The sequence below is a fragment of the Megascapheus bottae genome, chromosome 8 (genome assembly GCF_031878675.1).
Source record: "Megascapheus bottae isolate mThoBot1 chromosome 8, mThoBot2.hap1, whole genome shotgun sequence".
NCBI classification, from domain to species: domain Eukaryota; kingdom Metazoa; phylum Chordata; class Mammalia; order Rodentia; family Geomyidae; genus Megascapheus; species Megascapheus bottae.
In genome coordinates this window covers 38378804-38399809 of record NC_143516.1, presented here as the reverse complement: position 1 = coordinate 38399809, position 21006 = coordinate 38378804, and the positions used below count along the sequence as shown (strand labels likewise).

At 39.9% G+C, this 21006-nt stretch overlaps 1 protein-coding gene across 2 annotated transcripts in view; it reads left to right on the top strand.

Annotated features, from left to right (window-relative positions):
- Window positions 1-18687, top strand: part of Fig4 (FIG4 phosphoinositide 5-phosphatase) — a 110383-nt gene extending 91696 nt beyond the window's left edge. For both annotated transcript variants that reach the window (XM_090338296.1, XM_090338297.1), the window contains one exon: window positions 17811-18687. In XM_090338296.1, coding sequence (XP_090194422.1) covers window positions 17811-17988 — 178 coding nt within the window. In that variant the 3' untranslated portion in view covers window positions 17989-18687. The remainder of the gene's footprint in view (window positions 1-17810) is intronic.
- Window positions 18688-21006: the final 2319 nt, after the last annotated feature.

The following is a 21006-nucleotide window of genomic DNA, read 5'->3' as shown; positions in this document are numbered from 1 at the left end:
AGAAGAGATGAGAAGGAAAGGGTGAAGAAAAAGGAAAGTAGAGGGAGACAGACAAGGAGATTAGGATGGTGAAATTTGAGAAATAGTAGATGTCTGTAGATAATCAGAACCAAGTCTCTAATTTTATGAGAAAAGATTACCAGAATGGGTCAGTAACTCATTCCATTACAGATCTTTTCAACTGAAACAAAATGAAGTTTTTGAAAGTCATTAACATGACCTCCTGAGCCAGGCATCTGGCTTTATAAAAGCCAATCTATATGTCTGAGTGTAGCTAAAAGTGCAGATTCCTACAAGAAGCATAGATAGGAATAAACATCCATGCTAGCACCTGGCTAGGAGCTTGTCACCAAAAGAAGAAACAGGAAAAACGGCAAAGCATAAAGTAGCAACCCTTAAAATATAATCCACAGATCCCTAAGGATTCTAAAACCCTTTCATTGGGTGTGTGTTATGAAGGTAATAGCACTAAACTAATATACTCATGGTGAGTGAAGAAGGGAGGAAGAAGGTGAGGGAGGCACAGAGGCCTTTGAGGAAGTAGTAAAAATGGGTTAAATAAGCCTTAAATATATGCCATTTTAGCACTGCTTGTGGCAAATGGAAAAGACCATATACACAAAGTACCTCTGTTGCATACCATAGTGTGGTTATCTTGAGAAAAAAGGACAGGTACAGTTGCCTAATGAATGAGATCAGCACACACAAAATACCAACTGAAATAATAACTGATAGATAAACTGTGTTTCTTCAGACTGTGCTTTTTGATAGACACTTTCTCAAAAATGAACAAAGCAAACCTGTCACTTTAAGGAAAATAATTGGCAATATTTATTACCAATAAAAGAGTTAATCAAGGGGCCAGGAGTTTGGCCTAGTGGTAGAGTGCTTGCCTAGCATGCACAAAGACCTGGGTTCAATTCCTCGGTACCATATACATAGACAAAAGCCGGAAGTGGTGCTGTGGTTCAAGTGGTAGAGCTCTAGTCCTGAGAAAGCCCTAGATAGTGCTCAGGCCCTGAGTCCTAGGCCCAGGACTGGCAAAAAAAAAAAAAAAAAAAAGTTAATCAAGTGAAAATTAGAATTTGGAAAATGTGTATACACAACTATAAACAGTATAGCTTTTTCTGAAACCATCTTAACAAATGTGATTTTTCTTATATTATGTGATGAAATTCGCTACTGTTTGTATGATTTTCATAACTCAGTACACCAACATTTTTTATATAACTGATACATGCAGTTTTTAAAAACTCATTTGTGCTCAGATACTGCTAGCTCAGGTAATCCCAGCTACTCAGGAAGCTGAGATTCAAGCATCGGCAGTCTAAGCCCAGGTAGAAAAGGCCATTGAATTCTTATCTCCAGTGAATGAGCACAAAGCCAGAAGTGGAGCTGTGGCTGAAGTGATAGAGTGCCAAATTTTAGTTAAAAAAAAAAAAAGCCAAGCAAGAGAGCAAAGACCTGAGCACAAGTCTCAGTATTATCTCTACACACACACACACACACACACACACACACACACACACACACACACACACACACACACACACACACACACACACACACACACACCAAGAAAGAAAGAGATAGAAAAAAAGAAAAGGGAGGGAGGTTGGAAGAAAGGAAGGAAGGCAGAAAGGCAGAAAGGAAGGGAAAAAAGAGGAAGAAAGGAAGGAAGAAAGAAGAAAAGGATGGAAAGAAGAAACAGAAAGGATAAAGGAAAAAGCATTTGTAGATTAAAAACAAAAATCCACTGGATGCTGGTAACTCACACCTGTAATTGTATCTTCTCAGGAGGCTGAGATCTGAGAATCACTGTTCAACGCCAGCCTGGACACAAAAGTCCATGAGATCTAACCACCAGAAAACCAGAAGTGGCACTTTGGCTCAAGTGGTAGAGCAGTAGCCTTGAGCTGAAGAGCTCAGGAACAGGGCCTAGGCCCAGAGGTCAAGCCCCATGACCAAATAAATACATTAATTAATTAAATTAAAATCCATTGCCTGTGCAGGGTACAAAATAAATCCATGGATTTTAAGATGAGAGAATATGAAAAGTTCACTGATAATGCTTTCAGTTCTACATGGCAACTGACCTTTAAGAAACTTGTCATGTTTTGTTGTAGTATCAAAGGAAGATATCCACAATTATTTAAAAATCTATTAGCATATTTCTTCCTTTTCCAACTACATTCTTCTACGAGGCTAGATTTTCTTTGTAAACGTCAACCAGAACAACAAATCCTGACATATTCAGCACACATGGCCTTGAGAATCTAGTAGTCTCCTGTTTACACCAGTCATAGGAAAGACTTACAGCCCTGTAAAACATTGCTTCTTTTGTTACTTGTAATAAAATTTAACTATACTTTCCAAAAAATAAATAAGAAAGAACATCAGAAGCCCTGAAATCTGCCCCACCCTTGACATTGATAAGCTTAGTTCTTGTCTATCTGGAACATAGCTCTCTGTCTACAAAGTGGAAGTCTGGACTAGAGCTGAAGTGCTATCATTCATTGATTCATTTATTCTCACTCACTCCTTCATTCACTAATAATTACGGAGTGCTCCCTCTGTGGTGCAAGTCATAGTAGACAATCTAAACTGTCACTCAAGTGTCTAACAGCAACAGACGTTCATTCTGTGTACACAGTGAAGCTCCAAGAGAGGGAGATGCAACTGGTTTTTCATTCTTAGAATACTTGTGGAATAAATTAGTTTAACCCTCAGCAAAGAGCCCCTGCCACAAAGCTCATTAATGAGCAGTTCCTTACTGCACAAGACTCTTCCCTCTTCTTATTAAGAAAATGTAAAATGTATTCAGAAATGAAACACGAGGCCATAAATGTATTTTGAAAAAGGTAAGTCTTTTGTCTCCAGAAAGAGACAAAGTGGACCTGGCTGGCTGTGATTATTCCCCTCCCTCCACATCAGAAGGTGCATGAGGCAGTCTATAGAGCAGGCTGTAAAGAGAACAGAAAGAGGGGCTGGGAGTTTGGCCTAGTGGTAGAGTGCTTGCCTAGCATGCACAAAGACCCAGGTTCGATTCTTCAGTACCACATACATAGAAAAAAAAGCCGGAAGTGGTGCTGAGGCTCAAGTGGTAGAGCTCTAGCCTTGAGAAAGTCCAGACTGTGTCTAACATCCAAGAACATGCTTATAGTGTTCTCAGATAAGACACTTAGAAAGGTTTATTTATTTATTTATCTAGAAAGCAGGCTGCCTAAATTTTGCAGTCTTTCTCTTTTGCACTGGTGGTTAATTTTTCATGCCATGTGCAGTGTGGAGGGAGCCGATGAGCATTTATCACAGAGAAGAGGATTAGGAGTCATGGGCTCAATCCTTCTATCTGGCCACATTTGAATTGCTGTCAGGTTAATCAGAGCATTTCACTTGCTCTGGGGACTACTAAGTGGAACATATAGGCATGAAGATTGAGGGTCAATGAAGAGAAAAATCTTTCCAGCAGTTAGAGTGCTCTGTGATGACATAATAACCTTCCACCATGGAGTCCTGAGTTACTGCATTACTGAGAGTATTGAAGCAGAGTCTGGATGACCTTGTACAGCTATGTTGTGGGGTTTCTTCACTTGGAATAAAGATTTTTTTCCATAAGTCTATAACTGAAGCTGCAAGTGCTGAAACAGCTAGATCACTCACATTTCAAAACAAAAAATACACTATTCGTTTACATCCCTGATGTTTAGAAAATACTATTGTGATAGGCACTGTTCTCAGTACCTGGGTAGACATATAGACTCTGAACTAATAAGTGTGCCTGAACTCATAAATGCCCTCACGATGGAGTGTGAGAAAGTGATTGGGGTATAGACAAGGGCCAGATACTGTTTTAAATTAAGTGTTCACATTTAAGCTGAGATCTAAATGAAAAGAATCTGCCAGGAGATGACTGAGGAAGAGCCTTTAAAGCAGAGACAACATGCACAAAGCCCATGGCAGGAAGAAGCCTGGCATATTTGGAAAGCCAGAAAACAAGGAGCTCCCCAGAGGAAGTGCTTTAGGATGGAGTTTGGAATGGGTGGGCATATTATGCCTGATCTCACAGCAGTTTAGCTGAGGTTCTGAGTCCATCCAGCTGCACAAGACTTTAAACCGTAATTGTCTGACTTACCTCTCTGAAAGCTGACCAATGCTTTCTGGACTGGGATCGTGGGGGCAAGGATATAAGTGGAGGAGGAATAGAAGAATAGGACCCTCAGGATGAAGGTGGTTTCACTGAAGCCCAGAAAAGATGTTTTTAGAAGGCAGAGGTAAGCAGCAAGGAGAACACACTCAAAAGGACTGTTGGTTTAACCTGCTCAGCAAGTTTCTATGGTTGGTGGTGGTCATATAAACTGACAGTGGGTGGAGATGCTATTTTTTCAAACATTGCTCTGTAAAGAGGTAGAACTTTCTGGACAGGGGCTTGAGTCGAGGGCAATTTTTCTAAGATAGCTACCACGGGAGAGCTTCTAAGCTGGTGGAGAAGAGTACCAAGGGGCAGAGGCCAGGGACACTGGACGAAGTGAGGATTGCAGTAGTGACATCCAAAAGGGCACTGTGGATTATTTTCTGTTTCTGTTGAAAGCCAGAATTTCATTATCATCAGTGTTAATTAAGTTGTTGGAATTTTCTCATTCAGTCATGTAAGATACCAGTATTCACTCATGTCTGACCTATAAAACAGATGTTTCGTAGAGCTCTCATAGACAGTTAAAAATGTCATAGGTCTTTAGCATTTGCATACTTTCTTACTTGAAAATAATTCCAAACTTACCTAAAAGTTGCACTTATCAAACAGAGACTACTCCCTCTTCCTCCAGTAATTTGAAATGAAATCTCAGATCTATGATATTACTTCCCTTATTTCTATAACTTCTCATATGAAGTGAGGACTTCATATAACTCTAAATATAGCCTTTAATGAATATTTCTTATAAATAGGATTTTTGTATAATATTACAGTATATAATAAGTAAAATCAATCAGAAAATAGACAGCAATATGTCACTTCTGTCTAATCCTTAGAACCCATTCAAGCTTTTGCCAGTTGTCCCTCTAGTGTATTTAATTAGAAGAGGATCTGGACCACAATCGCCCATCACATTTCATCTCCTTAGTCTCCTTCACTCTGGAACTTGTCCTCACTTTTTCTTGATTTTCAAGATTGTGACACTTTGAATAACACGTGCTGTTTGTTTTGAAGACTGGATAGTGATTCAGTTTTTCACTGTTATATTCAAATTGTGAATCCTTTTCTGGCATTATCACATGCCACATCTAATAACTGATTTACTAACATCTTGAAACACAAAATAGATGATTCATTTATCAAGTACTTACTATGTGTCCAGCACTGTTCTTGACACTGGAGATACGGTAAACATCAAGATTGATAGAATCCTCCAAGATCCTTTTCTAGGGTATACAGGCAGCCACTGAACTAATGAACAAATGGGGGAATTTCCTATTAGGATAAATGCCTTGGAAAACACAAAGCGAGGGAATGGGAGAGAGTGATTAGGACAGTAAAGGGTGAGTGCAGTAGCTAACCTTCAATCTGGCCCTGCTTCTGTTGTTCATGTCCTTATGTGATATCCTTCTATGTTAAGCTGGGCTTATTTTTATGATCGAGACTATTGTATCCAATTTTCTAGCTCTGTAACAAAGTATCTGAGATAATTAACTTGTGAAGAGTAAGGTTTGTTGTTGTTGTTGTTGTTTGGGTCACAATTTTGGTTCCTGACCATAATCCATTGGGCCTATGGTGAAACAGTATCTCTTTTTTTTCATATATTTTTTTATTGTAATGAATAGAAGGGTTACATTATATTCACCAGATAGAAGGTGCATTACTTCACATACATTGATATCCTTTCTCATGTTTTGGTCTCCATATCCCTCCACCCACCCTCACCCCTCATCTTGTTTTCCCCCCTTCCCTATCCAATTTCAAATAACCAAATACGCATATATCAGATAACAAGGTAAAATACTGTAACAATGTGAGATAGCCAAGGGACAGCAAAAGAGATGAGAGATAACATAGTACATTAAGGACAACATTCACTCATTATATGGCTTTTGTTTCTATATCCTGGAGGTCCTTTCATTTAGCATCATACTGTATGGCCTTATGTATCTAGGTTTTGTTCTATTGTAAATCTCTGCTAGGAGAGCCCAAAGTTTCTACTGATTATGACAAATGAAGGAAACCATTGAGCCTATGTTCCTTTGAGTCTGGCTTACTTCACTTAATATGATCTTTTCTAAATCTTTGCATTTCTTTACAAATGGGGCAATGTCGTTCTTTCTGACAGCAGCATAGAATTCCATTGTGTATAAATACCATATCTTATTGATCCACTCATCAACTGAGGGACATCTGGGTTGGTTCCATATCTTTGCTATGGTAAATAGTGCTGCAATGAACATTGTTGTGATAGTGGATTTAGTATGCCCTTGTTTCTGGACGATTGGGTAAATGCCAAGTAGTGGAATTGCTGGGTCATAGGGGAGCTCTATGTTTAGTCTTTTGAGGAACTGCCATACTGCTTTCCATAGTGGTTGAATGAGTTTGCACTCCCACCAACAGTGTAGTAGTGATCCCTCCTGTCCACATCCCCTCCAGCATCAAAACAGTATCTCTTAAGGGGAGCAAATCTGCTTAGATCCCAAGTCAAGAAGCAAAAAAAAAAGAAAGAAATCTTTGAGGGCATCCTTCAAATGACTCAGGAACCTTCCACTCAGCCCCACCTCTTTTTTTTTTTTTTTTTGGAATGTATAGAGGGATTGCATTTACATTCGCCAGATAGTAGGTGCATTAGTTCGCACTCACTGATACCCCTTCTCAAGTTTTTGACCCCATTTCCTTTCCCCCACCTCCTCCCAATCATCCTTCCTTTTCCTATTCGAATAATCAAATAAATGTATATACAGTATACCAGGTAACAAAGTCACTTACAGTAGCAATATATTAACCAAAGGCAACAAAAGAGAAATAAAATACATTAAGAACAACAATCACACAAGATAAAGCTCTTGTTTCCATATCCTGGAGATCCTTTCATTTAGTCTCATCCTATATGACCTTATGTGTCTAGGCTTTGTGCTATTGTAATCCTCTGCTAGGAGAATCCTAGATGTGTACTAATTACTACAAATGAGGGGAAACCATTGAGCCTGTGTTCCTTTGGGTTGGCCCCACCTCTTAAAAGATTCACTACTTCCTAATACACTATGGCTAGGGACCCAGACTTGAATACATAGGCCATTGCAAGGTTAATATCCAAACTAAAGAAAAGAGCATAAAGTGATTAGATAATGAAATTGATCTATTAAATCACTTGATGCGAGGGACACAAGCCCTATGGAAAGGCTTACAAAGAACTGAGGCATCTAGCCAACCCCCAGTGAGAAACTGAGGCTTGCCAGCCAAATGAGGGAGCTTGGAAGTGGAGCCCTCAACCCCAACTGAGCCTTGTCTTAGTCATAGCTGTAGCTGACCTTGAAGAGTGCTGCAACCTTGAATCAGAACCACCACATTAAGCCATTCCTAGATTCCTGACACTATTAATAAGGTTTTTTTTTGGCTTAAGATACACAATGAATACAAGCAGAAAAAGCAGAGAAAAAATAATAGACTCATCATTATCACATGGCACACAATTTTAACTTAACCCATTGCTTTTGATGTTTATTTTCATAGTTTGGCTCAAGTGCAATCTTCTTAGCTTTTCCACTCTAAAGTTACTTCATTTCTTTCAATTAACCAATACTTTATAGAAGGTACTTTGATGCAATATAAATAGCATTTCTTCATCAAATGTTCCATTTGTTCACAGATTTATTTTTCTCAGTATGAGATCTAGATTTAATATTTACTCAAAGGGATGTAATCTGTTATTGCCATTATTTATTTTGATGTTCACATTGTCCCCAATTTCAGTAGAGTCCCTTCAGCCTGCTCCTGTGTCCTTTGGACATGTCATCATCATTCTTAGAGCACTTCCCTGATTTCTAGCACAAGATGTTTTAGGCTCATCATGTACTTTGCCTGTCCTAGCCCTGAAATCAGTCATTTCTTTAAGGATCCCTGATTCCTTTTAGTGGAAAATGGTACTAAAGCCAAGATCTGGGCACTTGGTGTACCTATTGGTACTGCAGGGTCATTGCTTCTGGGGCTACTCAGCATTCACACATTTACATGTTGCAACGAATTTTACGTATTGTAATATATATATGTGTATATAATATATGTACATTTCTTTTGTATATGTAGTGTCAATAAACATGAGCATATAAATATGTACTAAAATCTGTATGTTCAGGGTTTATTCTCTCCTTTTCTCTTTCACATTAGTAACCTCTTTCACTAAGGAAATGTCACTCTTCTAGTTATTTGTAACCAATCTCCTGTTTTCCCACGTCTACTCCTTTCCATCAGATGTATGTCCTCCATTCAGGCTCTGACTACCAGCAGACCACACCAGACTACCATTTGACACACCACCTTCATCTTATTTGAGCTCTGATTCCCATTGTAGGTGCTCCCATCCTAGGCCGGGTCCCTTTTTCATACCCCTTGGGCTCCAAAAATCCCCTTGTCATAGGCTGGCTGTGGAGAAATCTGCCCAGCAAATGACTTAAGGATTGGCTTGTTCAGGAACAAAAGAGCAGCGCAGAGCTTTCAAATTGTACAGTAAATTTCAGCACTCTAGATGAATTCTGCTTCCCAACAGCCAAAGTTTGATTTCTATCCTCTACCAGTGTCCAAACAAAGCCAGTTGACTATTTGACAACCTAGGACAGATTAGTGTTACTTTCAAGGCCTAAGACCCTATCACTGATACAGTCTTCCAAAAGCCAGTTGTCTCTGCTACTTCTAGTGACAAAAACCTCTGAAAAGATACCAGTTTAGTAAGCCTCAACTTGACAAGGCCATTAAAATCAGACTGAGAACTTATCACCACCCAGTGGTTTCTCAGGAGATGTGACCATTAAATGTCACTTACTCTGGATCAGAGAAAGGACATTAAATAAAAATCTATATATAGGCTTTGGCTAATAATAATGTGTTAAGTATACTAATTTCAACAAGTACACCCTACTAACAGAAGACCTTAATACTACCGTAAATTGGGTATGGGGTATGGAGGAACTCTATACTGCATAAAAATGCCACAAACCTAAAATAATCTAAAATTACACATTTATTAGAAAAAATGATGCAGATTGCAAGCTATATAATGATGTGACACTCAAGACTCAATGGTTGCACTTTATAAATCACCAGGAAGAGGCAGGATTATCAGTGTGGCAAGAATATGAGTAGGGCATTGTTACTGGTGTGTGATAGGAAGGACCCGTGACCATGACTGCAGCTCGTTGATTTGTGTTTCCAGGAGTGATGGCCATGACACATGCTATTCCAGGAAACATGAGGTCACTGTGTAAATGTCTCATCAATGACCACTTACCCCAAGGGGCAATCCAGCCCTGCATATACACAGGAAGATTGATTCTTGGAGGAGCCATGGCATTCTTTGCCCTTTGGGAATATCTATTGTATACTTGATACACGGCCTGTCTTTCATTGGCAGAAATGCCCTCTCAAAACAGATCTGGTGCTGGGCAGGATAACCAGTCACTGTTGGCTCGTGGTGCAGAGCCAAGTTCATTCCCATTAAACAGCTGTTAAATGGTGAAGTCAGAGCCTATGAAACAATGCAGCCCCAAATTGTTGCCTGCTTCCCCTGTGTTTCAGATAAAAGCACAGCTTAAACAGAGAAAAACTGCAGCAAACTAGATAATATGTCCTTCAAATGGAAAGAAGTGGTACAGCTTGTAAATTGCATCCTTAATTGGAAGCCTTTTACCTGTTTCAGGTGGGAAAGTGATTATGCTTCATTTCTTTAACACTAGAAGTTTTGTGAAAGAAGAGAAAAAAACATTTTTATTTTATAGTTTTCAAGAAGAATATTAAAAAAGTAATCATTCTGCCATAGCTAGACCAATAAAAATGTCAGTGATCATGCTAAGGCATAAAAAGTACTGTTATTGCCACCCATCTGTGTTGTAATTGTCCTTTCTGTCTTCTTCAGAGCAAACATGCATGTGTTCAGTTGCTAGAAACGTCCTCTCCCTGCCAGAACCATCTAAGAACAGGAGTTACTTGGAGCCAGGGTGCCTGCCCTTGGTTAAAATAAGAGGGCTAGGGCTAGAGGGACTTTACTCATAGGCTAGCTAGGCATCAGAGTCAGTTACAGAAACATAATCCACTGGAAGTAGAGTACACAGAGGTGATTTGTATTAGGATTTTGAATGGCTTTTAGAATCCCTGGGGTGGGTGGAGTGGTGGGAGGAGGGAGGGAAGGGGAGGGGGGCAGGAGTGATTCCCAAAGCCATATGGCAAACCATCAGCATAGCTGCTGCATCTGCCTTAATTATGAAGTCATCGCAGCAGATGCTGGCTCCAAAACTAGCCACTTCAGCTCAGGCTAAAAAGCTGGAACAGCAGTGGCCAACACAAGATGGGTTTTTTTTTGGCCAGTCCTGGCATATTGTATATATGTTTATTTGTTTACTTGAAATAGGAAAAGGAAAGTGGGAAAACAACATGATTGGGAAGGGGTTGGGGGATGGAAATGGGGCCAAAAACATGAGAAGGGTATCAATGTGTGAGAAGTAATGCACCTACTATCTGGTGAATCTAACTGTATCCCCTCTATACATTACAATTAAAAAAAGAAGAAGAAAGTTTATGCTTAACCATGTTCATTGCTGCTGCCTTAATCATCAATAAGACCTTAAGTAGCATTTTACAAACCCTAAACACAAAACCAGTCATTTTCTTAGACTAGAGACTCAATCTTCAGCAAGGATCAGAATCACCTGGAAGCCTTGTCTGGCCCAGGATTAGGTGTAGAGTAGGAGTTGACAATTTATAGTTGTGACAAGTTCCTTGGGCTTGATCTCAGGGCCTGAGCACTGTCCTTGGACTTTCTCAAGGCTAGAGCTCTACCACTTGAGCCTCAGCACCACTTCCAGCTTTTTTTTTTTCTTATGTATGTAGTACTGAGGAATTGAACCCAGGTCTTGGTGCACGCGAGGCAAGCACTTTACCACTAGGCCAAACTCCCAGCCCCCAACACAAGAATTCTTTACCTTTGATACAGTTTGAAAAATAGAGATCTACAGCCTGCTCTGTGGCCCAGTGCAAATCAAAGTATCTTAGGAATACAAGTGGAGATAGAACTGAAGTCACACTGGAACCCTAGTTGCTTTGCCTTTCAGTATCTGCACACTAGGAGAGTTCAAGTGGACAGTGATCATTGTAGTCTACATTATCTGGCAAAGGTTGTCCCTCCAGCCTCTCAGTTGTCCGTGCCTACTTTTCTCCTTGTAGCGGATCTTACAAATCACTGAGCACATGCACTTTTCTTCATCAGGGCCATACGGGGTTCCTTGTAACCTAGTGGTATATAAACCAAAAGACTGCTTGTTTGCCCTCAGGTATGGTGGTAATAGCAGAAAAGGTCCTCTTCAGTTGTAATATTCTCTTCATTTTTAGCTTAGTCATGTTTAGCACAACCATTTGGTGATAAGAAAATAGCAACCTTATGGGAAGAGCAGAGTTCTGGGTGTAATAGAAAGGAGTCCTGCGAAGGGAAAACCATTCAGCAACTAGAACTATCAATGAATTTTTTGGAAATGCTCTGTTGAGTTTAATGTGTGCCAAATGCTAGTCATAGTAAAAGCTTAAGATTTTAGCATGGAATTTTTACAATATTTCACTTTTTTTTTTCCAGTCCTGGGCTTAAGCTCAGAGCCTGAGCAATGTCCTTGGACTTTCTCAAGGCTAGAGCTCTACCGCTTGAGCCTCAGCACCACTTCCGGCTTTTTTCTATGTATGTGGTACCAAGGAATCGAACCCGGGTCTTCATGCATGCTAGGCAAGCACTTTAACCACTAGGCCAAACTCCCGGCCCCTATTTCACCTTTTTATCTGATATGTGTTATATATGCTTAATTGGTCATTTGAAACAGGATAAGGAAGGGGGGAAATCAAGATGAGTGGGGGGAAGGGGGAGGGAAATGGGGACCATGACATGAGAAAGGGTATCAATATTTGTGAAGTAATGTACCTTCTATCTGGTGAATATAATGTAACCCTTCTATTAATTACAATAAAAAATATATGAAAAAAAGATTTTAGCATGGAAAAGTATCACCTATATTACATGATTAGAGTTGTTTTTTTTTTTTGTTTTGTTTTTTTTGCCAGTCCTGGGTTTGAGCTCAGGGCCTGAGCACTGTCCTTGGACTTTCTCAAGGCTAGAGCTCTACCGCTTGAGCCTCAGCACCACTTCCGGCTTTTTTCTATGTATGTGGTACCGAGGAATCGAACCCGGGTCTTCATGCATGCTAGGCAAGCACTTTAACCACTAGGGCAAACTCCCGGCCCCATGATTAAAGTTAGACATAATATTCTCTGATATTTCAGTTACCAACCACAAGTCCTTGGGTTATCACTAAGACCTGAAACCATTTAAGTCTGATCAATGAAATGTTTTCTTGTCAAGCCAATATATGTTTACCAGTTACTCAAAGTGTGAAAAAAATCATAACAGGAATTGAACTATAAAGGGGACTTATACATTAGTTCTGTACTCATGTAAAAATACAGCTATGATCAGAAATAGTCATGTGATAAAACCAGTCAAGTGAATAATGCCACATTGAAGAAAGAGAATAAAAGGGCACCAGTAAGGATTTCCTTTAAAAAGAAATTCTGGTATGTCTAATAAATTTCTGCCTTATCTGTGACTGGGAAGTATAGTTAAGGCTAAATCACCAGTACTCAGGGATTGTAGCAGTCAGTGAACAATAAATGGATGTCAAGCAACCCATAAGTGAACTAGCAAATATATTATTCTAAATAGGACTATCACATGCCTTGAAGGTAAATACAAAGCTCTTGTTGAAGGGGGTCTGTAGATAAAAAGAAATGAGCCTTCAACATTGTAATTATAATATCTTATATCTAAAAATACTACTGGCATTTGAATGAAGGGGAATAGGTCTTATCCCTTTGGGGACTGTAAGGAGAAACTTAGGAATACATTATCTCTGTTTATGGGCCACAGAGAAATATGGAATGACAATATCAAACCAGCTTTCTCTACTGGAATGAATAGTCTCACAATTTCCACATCATTTAGTGGTTAAATACTAGAGGGTTTTTTTTTTAATTCAGAGCAGATGCCATCTAATCTAATTAAAGACTGTTCATGTAGTGTGGGAATATTCCTAGAGTCCCCCCCCCTCACTTTCTAGTATCTTCTGACACAAGGCAGAGCCCAAAGCCCCTGATGTGAGTCTCGGATGATGCCATATTTCTTTCCTTCCTAGGAACTGCCTAAATCAACAGGGAAATCAAATGTTTTCTCATTGAGAGATATAAGTCAATTATTTTTTCACATTATCTGTGTAATTGTTTAATTATGCCTTCCTAATGTAGGGGTTAGTAATGTTTGAGACTAAATGAAAGGATCTCCATGATATGGAAACAAGAACTTTATATTGTGTGATTGTTGTTCTTAATGTACTGTTATTTCTCTTCTCTTTTGTTGCCCCTTGGTTAATCTCATATTGTTACAGTATCTGACTTTGCTACCTGACATATTGTATACATGTTTATTTGTGTATTTGAAAAAGGAAAAGGAAAGCGGGAAAACAACATGATTGGGAGGGGGTTGGAGGATGGAAATGAGGCCAAAAACATGAGAAGGTTATCAGTGTGTGAGAAGTAATGCACCTACTATCTGGCGAATCTAACTGTAACCCCTCTATACATTACAATTAAAAAAGAAGAAAGTTTATGCTTAACCATGTTCATTGCTGCTGCCTTAATCATCAATAAGACCTTAAGTAGCATTTTACAAACCCTAAACACAAAACCAGTCATTTTCTTAGACTAGAGACTCAATCTTCAGCAAGGATCAGAATCACCTGGAAGCCTTGTTTAACCATCTTGTCTGGCCCAGGATTAGGTGTAGAGTAGGAGTTGACAATTTATAGTTGTGACATGTTCCCAGATGCTGCAAATCCTGATGGTCTGCTAGGAACTACACTGCCTTAAGACTATGCAGAGCTCATGTAACAGGCTTCATGGTGGAACAAAGGGTTTCTTTGTGAGTGCTTGCCTTTCTGCTCCATTATCTGATGATGCCAGTAATCTTCATAATATCTTGAACTTCCTTCAGCATTGCAGTTTTACTCCAGATGCTGATTGCTTACTTCATGGAATCCTGGCTACTTGGGAGAAGTTCTTCTTTTTTTTTTTCTTTTTTTTTTTTTTTTTGCCTGTCCTGGGCTTAAGCTCAGGGCCTGAGCACTGTCCTTGGACTTTCTCAAGGCTAGAGCTCTACCACTTGAGCCTCAGCACCACTTCCGGCTTTTTCTAAGTATGTGGTACCAAGGAATCGAACCAGGGTCCTCGTGCATGCTAGGCAAGCACTGTACCACTAGGCCAAACTCCCGGCCCAGGGAGAAGTTCTTTTAAGACTGGCCTAAGCAATAAGTTTGCCAGAACCCTTCTCCCCCGATAGCTGAGCAGGGTGACACCTTCCAGTCATTCCTGCTTGCAGGACTACTGGAAGATTATGAGGATCACAGTTTGAGGCAAGCCCAGTAAGAAATATCTAAGAGACTCAATGTCAGTGGGAGAATCTGGGCATGGTAGTATGTGTCTGTTATTCCAGTTACAGAGGGAAATATAAAATAGGATTCTGGCCCAGCCACATACCTATAACATACAGACCTTATTAAAAAAAAAAATAAAGCCTAATGCAAAAATGGCTCAAGTGGCAAAGTACCTACCTAATAAGCACAAGGTCCTGAGCTCAAATCCCAGAACCATCAAAAGAAATATACAGTTTCTTTATTCAATGTACAATTTGTATCTGGTCAGAGAATAGTTGATACAGTTTTTGACTCCCTGCATAGATGGTTTCTGAACCTCAGTGAAGTGGTCTTAAACTAGCCTTCCCTCAATCTGAAACAATTAAAAGCTGGTGTTTGGCATGACACATTTCTAGTACTTGTAGTCATCTCCCATGACTGTGCGTCAGTGAAGCAGCTTGTAGAGAAGAAGAGGGTGAGGCCTTCTGACTGATTTAGAAGAGGCCCAAGGTAATGGGTGGAAGTGTGATCCTGTTTGTAGATGTCATCCCTCCATCACCGGGAGGTTCCTAGGCTCTGTTTCCTCCCTCTACCTGCCCAGAAGAGTATTCAGCAGAGACCTTTGGGATAGTAGCTGTGTGAAAGGGAAATTACAACTTGGTGACTTATCACTCACCCTTGCTCATGTGAACACACCGTTCAGTTCCCAAGAACCGAGACTCCATTGGATGGTCTGGTATAATTCCTGCCAGGAACTTCCTCATGCATGTGCAAGTTGTCCTATGCAAAGGGCTGGCTTCAAAGACAAAACAGAGATCAGCAGTCTCATGTTACAGATAGACTTTGAGTAGTTCATCTGTATAATGGCTGTTGTAATCCCTGTACTTCCTGTATCCAAAGTGGACGTGAAACTTAAGTAAGATGATGTATGTAAACGAGCTTTGAGAAGAGCTAGGTGCCAACATAGCCATTGTGGGACAAGCTGGAGGCCATGGATGCCAAATTGATGAGAATCTCTGGAAGCACGGATGGAGCCACCTTTTTAAAGGGGCTCCTTAAAATGGTTTGACTCCCAATATCAAGCATTAAAGAATTCTAGCATGTCACTTTGAATTAAGTATTGAATTTGAGTTGCTGTATTTTTCTGAGGGAAAATGAGAAGTGTTTGTATATTATCCCAACCATTTACTATGATGTGTTAACTGAAAGTAGGCGAAATAACTGTTGGTTTTGTATTTCGAAGAGAAACCCTGTCAGCTAGTATAAATTGTGATCCAAATGTCTTAAGGATTCTTTTCTCTTAGTCATTATTTTTGTTTGAACTTTATAAAGTCATTTTGCCTTTTGATTTTAGTTTCCTAAAGACTAAGACTAGAGTTGCTTTGGAAGTGAGTGTGTGTGTGTGTTTCACAAACTGTATTCCAGATTTCAAGTTGGAACATGTCAGTCTGAAGTGGCTCCACTTTTATTTAAATGTGATTTAATGTAGTCCCAGAAAAGCATGTTGTTGATAAAAGCACAGTACGGTAAGCTTCCTGGATGACTTTGTGGCTGAGTAAGAAAAACTCACCATTAATTGCAGTGCATCCTCAGAAGATAAGAGACCTTTGGTGGTGGTGTGGGGGTTCTGTGTCACTGCGCCCCACTGTCTAACAAGTTGCTAGCATCCCATTTGCCTCTGTGGTCCAGCCATGCTGACTGCAGAGAAGCCTAGCTAACAAAACAGCTGCACCTCTAGGATCCTTTTCTGCTGCTTCGGATGAGCTGCACATGTCTAGGCTGAAGCCCTGCCCAGCAGAACAGATCCTCCAAGTTTTCCTCTCCATTATCTTGGGTGTCCTGGTATAAAGACCCAGCCTCTCCTCACCAGGCCAGCCCTCACTGGGCCAGAAGAGTGTGGTACCACCTTGCCTTCAGCTCTCATAATGTCTTTTATCTCACAGTCCTTTGCCACTGCCAGTGACCTTCTCTTGACTTTCTTGAGCACACACATGAGCATGCACATACATGTCTGTAGCACACCTGGCGGTTTGTTGACTCATCCCTGGAGGGCCTTCCTGCCCCCAGCTCAGGATGTATTAACTGGTGGGTGTTTAGATTGCCTTATGATGAAGTGTGTCAGACAGCAAGCTGCATTTTGACAAGGTCTTTCTGGAGACAGTGCTTTCTTCAAGGGGTGGATGGAAATTTCAGGCACTACAGTAGGCTGTGTGGGTGAGAATGGAGATTTAATAACCATATCCTTGGGGACTTTTTAAAATCACCCAAGGGAGGAAGAAAGCTGTGTATTACCAACCCATTAGTCCTCATCCAAAAGACAAAAGTCTGGTGAGCTGGAGAATTAAGCCATAGGTGCTAGCAAGATGGAGCATCCACTTCATACTAACACCCCCAATGAGATCAGATGCCACATGGGACATGTAAATGTGCATGCACACATGAAGAGGGTGAAGATTGTAGTTCTGATAAGGGATGTAACTACAAAGGGTCTGAGCTGGATCAGGTTTTACAGGCAGAATAACTCAGTTAAAGTCTTTAGGATTTCAGAATTGGTGCTTAATCGTTTACAATACTTACCAAACATGATAGTGTGCCAGGCACAATATTTAGAGAGCACTTGACTCATGTGAACCTGTTTACTTCTCTTAAGGAGGAAGAAATTATTAGTACTCCCATTCACTGATTCCTTCTCAACCTTCCTTTAAAAAAACATACCCAGCCGGGAATGTAGACGAGTGGTAGAGTGCTTGACTAGAATGCACGAAGCCCTGAGTTCAATTCCTCGGTACCATATACACAGAAAAAGCGGGAAGTGGTGCTGTGGCTCAAGTGGTAGAATGCTAGCTTTGAAAGCACTCTCCACCTAAAGTCACACTCAGTTATGTGGGAGTCTGATGGAACGCCCAGACACCACTCCGCACAAGGCCAGGAGCAGAGAGGGGCCTGTGCTACCTGTGCGTCTGGAAATGTGTCTCAGGATGGTGTGTGGCTGGCTCCAACTTCTAGGAAGAAAAGCCAGTGGCCACCAATGGCAGAGTCAAGGTTAATGTCAACAGTTCTCAAGTGCTTTCGACCCCTGGGTTCCCTGAGCTTTAATGTGGCCTTTCTTCTTTCATCTCTTACAGAATGCCTATCTCAGCTTTCTCCCAAGACAACATCTATGAAGTCCAGCCGCCAAGGGTAGACAGAAAATCTACTGAGATCTTCCAAGCCCACATCCAGGCCAGTCATGGTATCATGCAGCCCCTAGGGAGAGAGGACACTTCCATGTACCGAGAGTACATCAGAAACCGCTACCTGTGAGGGGACAGAGGGCAAGGCCACCCAGTGTCCCTGAGAAGGAGCAAGACGATGACAAGAAAGGCTTAGGTTAATCTCCTGTCACATCTCTAAAGGTAATTTCCCAGAAGTCCATTGGCTGTAAAGTTTTTCCAACTCCTTTTGTACCATGTAAATGAGAGATTATACAGTTATAGGTAATAAAGAAATGCCTGGAGATTCTGCTAGTGTTGCTTTTGCCTTTTGTTTAGAAATATGGTCAGGGAACCATCACAGCATCAGGTTTTGATATGTTCTGGGACTTCGTTAACCCTCTGTGTGGCCAGGCCCTAGGCAAGGTCTAGGAATGTCACAGTCACCAAACTAGGCCATAATTAACAGAATTAAATTTATTCTCATGTTTTTTATGTTAACTTTGTAACATGATCATAAAGTTCACTACTCTGAAGCCTCTGTCAACAAATGATCTTCAATGGTTTAGGAAAAAAGAATCATGATAAAGCAGCAAATAATGTAAATCTTAAGTAGTCGTTGTTTGCACCGTTCTAACAATGTAAATGCAAGTATAGAGTTATAGCAAATCAAGCATTAATTTAAGCATAATGGTACATAATTTGGAATACTTGGAAAGCAGTTGTAGGAAGATTACAAGTTCAATGCTAGTCTCAGTTACATAGTAAGACCCTGTATCAAAATAATAAATAAATGAGTGAGAGTTAGAGAGAGAATAAAACAGTACAAAATTGTTACTCTAAATGACTTGGGGTGTGTATTTACGTACATAATGTGGCAGGCAGGAAGGTAGTGACTACTCACATAAGACTGTTTTTTGCTCTGTATAGTCAAACACTAATATCACAACAGTTTGACAAAATGAACATGAGTTTGTTGTATATAAGCTCTCACTACAAATTGTCTCAGTTCTCCCCCCCACTTCCAACCCCACTTGAATACCCTAGAGAAGAGAGCCAAACTAACAGGAAAAGGAAAACTGGCTAGCCAAAGTGACCTGGAAGGTATTGGCTGAGATCCTGGAAATCTATGGAACGTCCTACATTATAAACCAAAGTTAAATCTCACTTATCCCACAATCAAGGTTCCAGAATGACAAAATAATAGGTAAAAGGGATTTTGTGTTGGAGCAGTTTTGATCTCTAACACAATAGCTCACTGCAGTGTGTGGGATTGCACAGGAATCTTCCCAAGTCACAGAATAATCCCCAAGTTGGTACCAAAGTGACAGTTACAGATCAGATATTAAGCTCCATTTTTAAACTTATTTTTGACTTATTTTTCTGGAGGTGCACCTACTAATAATGAGAATGAACTTTATACCAAGACCTGTAAGGGGACTGGAATGAAGATCTTTTGTTTTGTTTGGTTTATTGTTGTTATGGAGTTGATAGACAGAGGGGAACCATGTCTCCTCCCTTCCCTTACCCTCTCCCAGTTTTTCCCTCCTGTCTCAACCCACAAGCTGTCCACATAGTGTCTAGTGAGCACCACTGTGTATTTGTTCACACTTGTTCTACCTTTTCTGTGCCCCCCTTACCATCCCAAATACAAACTAACAAGACAAATGGAAAAAAAAACAAAACAGTAACAATGGCAACTAAAGATGTCTCGTTTCCTTTTCTCAGAGTTTATTTCACAAGTAATAATAATTATTATTATCATCATTATCAGTTGTAGGGCTTGAACACAGGGCCTGAGTGCTGTCCCTCATCCTCTTTATGTTCAAGGCTGGCACTCTACCACTTGAGCCACAGCACCACTTCCAGGTTTTGAATGATTAATTGGAAATAAGGCTCTCATAGGACTTCTCTCTCCAGGCTGGCTTCAAACCATGATCCTCAGATCTCAGCCTCCTAAGTAGCTGGAATTGATGTTGCTGTATTTGTAAGGCAATGGAAAGACTTGGAAAAAAATTATATTAAGCAAAATAAGCCAGATCCAAAGAAACACAGGCTACATGGTTTCCCTTATTTGTAATAAGTATAATGTATCTAGGATATACTTAGCAGAGGACCACATAGCCCAATACCTATGTACAAATGACCACATACAAAGATGCTTATTGAAATGAACTCCAAGATATGGAAACAGGAGGGTTTTTTAGTTCTTTCTTTTTTCTTTCTTTTCTTGTCCCCTCTTTTTTTTCCTTTCACCCCTTTTATTCCCTGTTAACAGTTTTTGATATCTGTACCCATTGTCTTTTGTTTTTAATTTTTTGTTTTTGCATATCTATTTGTAGTTTTATGTTAATCTCATTTCTGATTTGCATTTTTATTTTCTTTTTTTTCCTTTTTATTTTCTGGGTAGTGTATAGTGAGGTTACAATCACATTCATCAGGTAGTGAGTACAATACTTCTCTAACATTGATACCCCTTCTCATGTCCCAGTGTATATACAATGTAAATAAATATATATTTATTTATTTAAATCATTCAGTGTGTTTACTTGTAGATTTATAGGCACATTTATAGGCACATGGGAAACCATGCAACCTGTGGTTCTTTGGCTCTGGCATACTTTATTTAATATAATTGTTTACTATAGTTAAGATAAGAAATCAACCCAGATGTCCCTCAGTGGACAAATGGATTAAGAAATACGTTATCTATACACAATGGGATTCTATTCCTCATTCAGAAAGAATGATATTGTACCATTCATAAGAAATGGAAAGACTTGGAAAAATTATATTAAACAAAGTAGGTCATATTTTCTTTTATAAACAATCTGAATTTTTTAAAAAATGATACCTGGTAAATATCACTTCTTCTTGATCCAGTCATCTGTGACTTTGTTATGGGCATATTGTATATACATTTGTTTATTTGAAATAGGAAAGAGAAGGGGGAAAACAAGATGACTGGGAGGAGGTTGGGGAAGGGCAATGGGGACAAAAACATGAAAAGGGGTAACAATATGTGAGAATTAATGCACCTACTACCTGGCGAATATAACTGTAACCCCTCTATACATTACAATAAAAAATAAGTGATACCTGGGATTGAACCCAGGGCCTCATGCATGCT